This window comes from Arachis ipaensis, chromosome B5, assembly GCF_059453495.1.
Source record: "Arachis ipaensis isolate K30076 ecotype BB chromosome B5, ASM5945349v1, whole genome shotgun sequence".
Classification (NCBI taxonomy): Eukaryota; Viridiplantae; Streptophyta; class Magnoliopsida; order Fabales; family Fabaceae; genus Arachis; species Arachis ipaensis.
In genome coordinates this window covers 136,834,303-136,839,180 of record NC_142440.1, presented here as the reverse complement: position 1 = coordinate 136,839,180, position 4,878 = coordinate 136,834,303, and the positions used below count along the sequence as shown (strand labels likewise).

The 4,878-nt window shown below is 34.6% G+C and overlaps 1 protein-coding gene across 1 annotated transcript; it reads right to left on the bottom strand.

Moving 5' to 3' along the window:
- Positions 1 to 546: 546 nt before the first annotated feature.
- Positions 547 to 3,540, bottom strand: LOC148565901 (serine/threonine-protein phosphatase 7 long form homolog). Its single transcript, XM_088487289.1, has 4 exons — positions 3,406 to 3,540; positions 1,344 to 2,059; positions 1,160 to 1,250; positions 547 to 1,074 (listed from the first exon to the last, which is right to left on the bottom strand). Exons 1-4 carry the CDS (start codon positions 3,538 to 3,540, stop codon positions 547 to 549), a joined length of 1,470 nt encoding a protein of 489 aa, XP_088343415.1.
- Positions 3,541 to 4,878: the final 1,338 nt, after the last annotated feature.

The window sequence follows — 4,878 nt, the reverse complement described above, 5'->3', positions numbered from 1 at the left end:
AGATGGTAATAACAACATCGTGCCTATTGCATTTGCCATAGTGGAGGGAGAGACTTCTGACGCATGGTACTTTTTTTTGAGCAACCTGCGTCAACATGTGGTGACACGTGATGGTGTGGGACTTATCTCTGATCGACACGATTCGATTAGGTCAGCTATTGAATGAAGTAATGGGGCGTGGTCTCCTCCTAGAGCTTTCCATATGTTTTGTATCCGGCATATTGAGTCCAACTTCTTAAGGAAGTTCAAGGCACCTTACTTGCAGAAGCTTATCGTCAACATTGGTAAGTTTGAATAGAATGAACTTTGAATTTATTGTAAGTACGATCAAATAGAATGGTGTTCATAGTTGACTGAATGTTTTTCATAGGATAGTCGAGGACAACCAGGGAGTACCAGATGCGTTATGAACGATTAAAGGAACGGGGTGAGGCTTACACCAACTGGCTTGATCGGATCCCTCGTGAGCAGTATGCTTTGGCATTTGATGGTGGTTACCGATGGGATCATATGACCACCAATCTTGTGGAATGTATCAACTTCGTCTTACAGGGTGCACGCAATCTCCCAGTCACTGCAAAATATGGTGTCAGGAACATATGGTGCAAAATACTCAACCCCCTGTTGGGGCGGTTCCGGTGGCGGTGGTGGTGGTGGAGGACCTTCTGGATTCTCTTCAAATACAAGGTTTGACAATTGCAAGTGGTCACCAAATGCTTCTCGGTACCAATGCATGTAAATTTCCAATGGATAATGTAAATGCTCCAAGTCATCAGAGAGAGTGTGACTATACCGATTGGTCCACTGCATCACCCAAAGAGAGTGGGTATCGGCCCAATCTTGATTCTTAGGCCCAGTTAGAACTTCGCCGTGTGATGCACCTAGATCCCGCTCTTGATTAGGAACACCCTGTGTCAATCCAAATTGCCTCCTGACTCTATCAGTTGCATGCCATTCGATGCATTCAAAAGATATAAGTGGCACTGTGACACTCCAGATAACCGAATTATGACGGATGGCTAAAGAAATTACGTCTAGATCGATGTATCCAATGTCATAAGCCTGCCAAACAAACTGGACACATCGAACCAGTCAAATGATTACACAACAATTAATTCCCTTAACAAGTTACATAAGGTACTTGTATTTTACAAAATACCTGTCCTTCTTGTAGATCATCCAACAACCTCCTGTAGTGCGCAAGCGTTTTATATCGGTAGGCATAGTTTTGACAGTCCCAGTTATGCCACCTGCCGACGGACAATCCATTAGTTAACTTATCTTACCCTAAACAAAATACAATTTCTATCAATTATTTCAATGCATACTTTAATCAAAATTACCTGTTTGCAATTGGAAACACTCGGGGATTGCCGGGAATCGGCGCTAGAAATGGTAGCCGGATCCAAGCCCAAGCGACCAACAGTGTCAGTGGACCGTCCATCTCCTTGCAGTCGACACGAGTTGCCCTACACAATGATCTATACAAGTGTGCCAGGCATGCCGAACCCCAACTAAACTGTATGATCCCACCGAAGTTCCGGAGCAAAGGTAAAAATTTCCAGTGCACCGCTGTACCCGACTTATCTGCAAACAGAATTGTCCCAAATAACAACATTATGTGACACTTTACATACATCTGCATGTGCACATCATCATTCAACATTATACGATCTTTCAAACCCCTAAACCACTTTAATTTTATAAAGCTCCCTCTACAGTTCGTCTTCCTCGGTGCAATTCCAAATTGGTGCAAGCACTCGGCTTCCAATGCCTCAAAGCTACTCATGGTCGGACCTGTAACCAGAAGACCATTTGTCGGCAGACCGAGAATTACCGCTACATCCTCCAAGGTCACGGCACACTCACCAACCAGAAAATGAAAAGTGTGAGTCTCGAGCCGCCATCTCTCAATCAGAGCATTAATCATTGCTGACTGACCTTTAATAACTCCAATTTGGGATACATAATAAAATCCAGTCTCGCGTAACTGTGACTCAACAATTTGGTTGTATGGATCCGGCGGGTGTAAATGATCGCACATCAACATCCTTGAAGCCTACAATATCACATTTCCGTTATAAGAACAAGTATAATATAACTATATTATTCAAAAACACAATTATCCTTAACATGTCCATTATAACTAATTCCCAGCATAATTGCATTTCAAACATACACATTAAATCTGTTATACAAAAATCCTTCAATCATATTCATTGCCTTATAACAGAAATTAATTAACCTTACACAGTAAATCAGCCTCTATTATTATTATTATTATTATTATTATTATTATTATTATTATTATTATTATTATTATTATTATTATTCAAACAGCATACATATTATTATTATTATTAATATTATTATTATTGTTATTATTATTATTATTATTCAAACAGCATACATATTATTATTATTATTAATATTATTATTATTGTTATTATTATTATTATTCATATAAAACAACATACTAATTTATTATTATTATTATTATTATTATTATTATTATTATTATTATTCAAACAGCATACATACTAATTTTATTATTATTATTCAAACAACATACATACTAATTTTATTATTATTATTATTGTTATTATTATTATTATTAATATAAAACAGCATACATACTAATTTATTATTATTATTATTATTATTATTATTATTATTATTATTATTATTATTATTCATATAAAACAGACAGCATACTAATTTTTATTATTATTATTATTATTATTATTATTATTATTATTATTTAACACAGCATAAAATCTAAGTTTAGTCATTACTAATTTATTGTCTAAATTTTACTGAATTAAAATTTAATTGTTAATGATTATAAATAAAATAATTAATCAAATTTTTATTATTAATCATACTAATTAATTAAACTTAATTTACTAACTAACCATATCATTCACACATACATACAAGGTTTATTCCTATTTTAATTTCTATTTCTAACCACCTAATAACAAAATCATACATACATACATGCTTAATCTCTACTTAGTGCCATTATAATATATATTGCTAATAAAATCTAAAATTATCACTATTATTATCATTAAATCAGATTATTAAAAAATAAAAACTTACATAATTTGGATCTCCAAGATAATTAACAATATGAAGCTCTGGTTGATTTACTTCCTTAATTTTTCGTCTTTTTGTCATTTTTATTCAAATTTTTCACCAAGATTGTTGTGGTCCAACAATGGTGAAATGGTGGGGTTGAGAGTAAGCAGAAAGGGATACTTTGTGTGAGAGTGAAAGAGATAGTGAAAGAGGGATTTTGAGGGGTGAAACACGGATAGAGAGTCACGGGCCACCCAGAAGCCAAGTGCATGCGCGACGCGTGGCAAGGGGGTCACCAATCGGTGCCACCGATTTGTGCACCATCCGCTCCCTGAAATCGGTCCCACCGATTTTCGTCCCCCCATCGGTGCCACCGATTTCTTCGATAACGCCGTCACATCTCGGTGGAACACCCCAAAGCCCCATAACGCTGCGAAACTCCTTCAACAACTCCATATCAAAATAAAAAAACTCGAGTTTTGACCCGTTCAAAGTTCAAACAGAAAATTATGAATTAATATGGGAGTTGCTTGGTAGATTTAATATTTTTTTTAGTAATATTACGCATCTAATTTTTTTTATGAATTAAGTCTAATTAAATTAAGAGTAATTTTTTATATTTAAACAATTTTACATCCAAGTTCATCCAAGTGATTTGTATTACGCATTTTTTTCCGTTTTTTTTTCATCTGTGCTTCTTCTTCTTCTTCTTATTTCAAATTCACGCTTCTTCTTCTTTACTTCGAATGCTACGTCTTCTTCTTCTTCTCCTTATTTTTTATTATTTTTTAATTTCGTTACCGTCATCATCAACAACACATCTTCTTCTTCCTCCTCCTCCTCCTCCTCCTATTGAAATTTCGCCTCATACTTTCTTTTCATCCTTCTCCTTTATCATTATCATCATTATCATAATCATCATTGTTATTGTCATTGTCTTCTTCTAATACGTCTCGTTGTTATCATTATCATCGAATTCGAATTTATATAATGGACAATTTTTGGTCCATTTGGTATTATATAATGGTTTCATTTTGAGCTAATTTTCGGTTCATTCAAGACGCAAGTGTTTCTGAATTCGAATTTATATAATGAACAATTTTCGGTTCATTTGGTATTATACAATGGTTTCATTTTGATAATATTTTCGATTCATTCAAGACGCAGGTGTTTCTGAATTCGAATTTATATAATTGACTATTTTCGATTCATTTGATATTATACAATGGTTTCATTTTGATAATATTTTCGGTTCATTCGATCACAACAGAGAATCAAAATCAATAAAGATTGTTAGAAATAAGAGACTGAGAGAGTAATCTGAAGAGTGTATTATTCAGTGTGTTGAAAGGTACAATATACAAGGGGTATTTATAGGTGCTAAATGAATCAGAGTAATAAAGGCATAGAATCCTATAATTAATATACATATATACTATATAAATATAGACGATACTAATTAGTCTAAATTGATGCTAATGATTCTCTAACATCCCCCCTCAAACTCAAGTGGGAGCTAAGGATACCAACTTGAGTTTGGATAACAAAGTTTGGAAACGAGCTGGGTGATGAGCTTTCGTGAAGATATCAGCAGTTTGATCTAGTGTTCCAACAGCAAGAGACGAATAGCATCAATAAGGATACGTTGCCAAACAAAGTAACAATCAATCTCAATGTGTTTGGTGCGTTCATGAAACACATCATTATGGGTGATCTGAATAGCACTGCGGTTATCACAAAAAACATCAGTAGGGGACGACTGAGGAGCACCCAGATCTTCGAGAAGCCAACGAC

Coding starts and splice junctions, on each gene's coding strand:
- LOC148565901 (XM_088487289.1), bottom strand. CDS start 3,540: ATGGAGTTGTTGAAGGAGTTTCGCAGCGTTATGGGGCTTTGGGGTGTT. Junction 1,251..1,343: donor GTGTTTCCAATTGCAAACAG/GTAATTTTGATT, acceptor GTCCGTCGGCAG/GTGGCATAACTGGGACTGTC. Junction 1,075..1,159: donor ATGATCTACAAGAAGGACAG/GTATTTTGTAAA, acceptor CGATGTGTCCAG/TTTGTTTGGCAGGCTTATGA.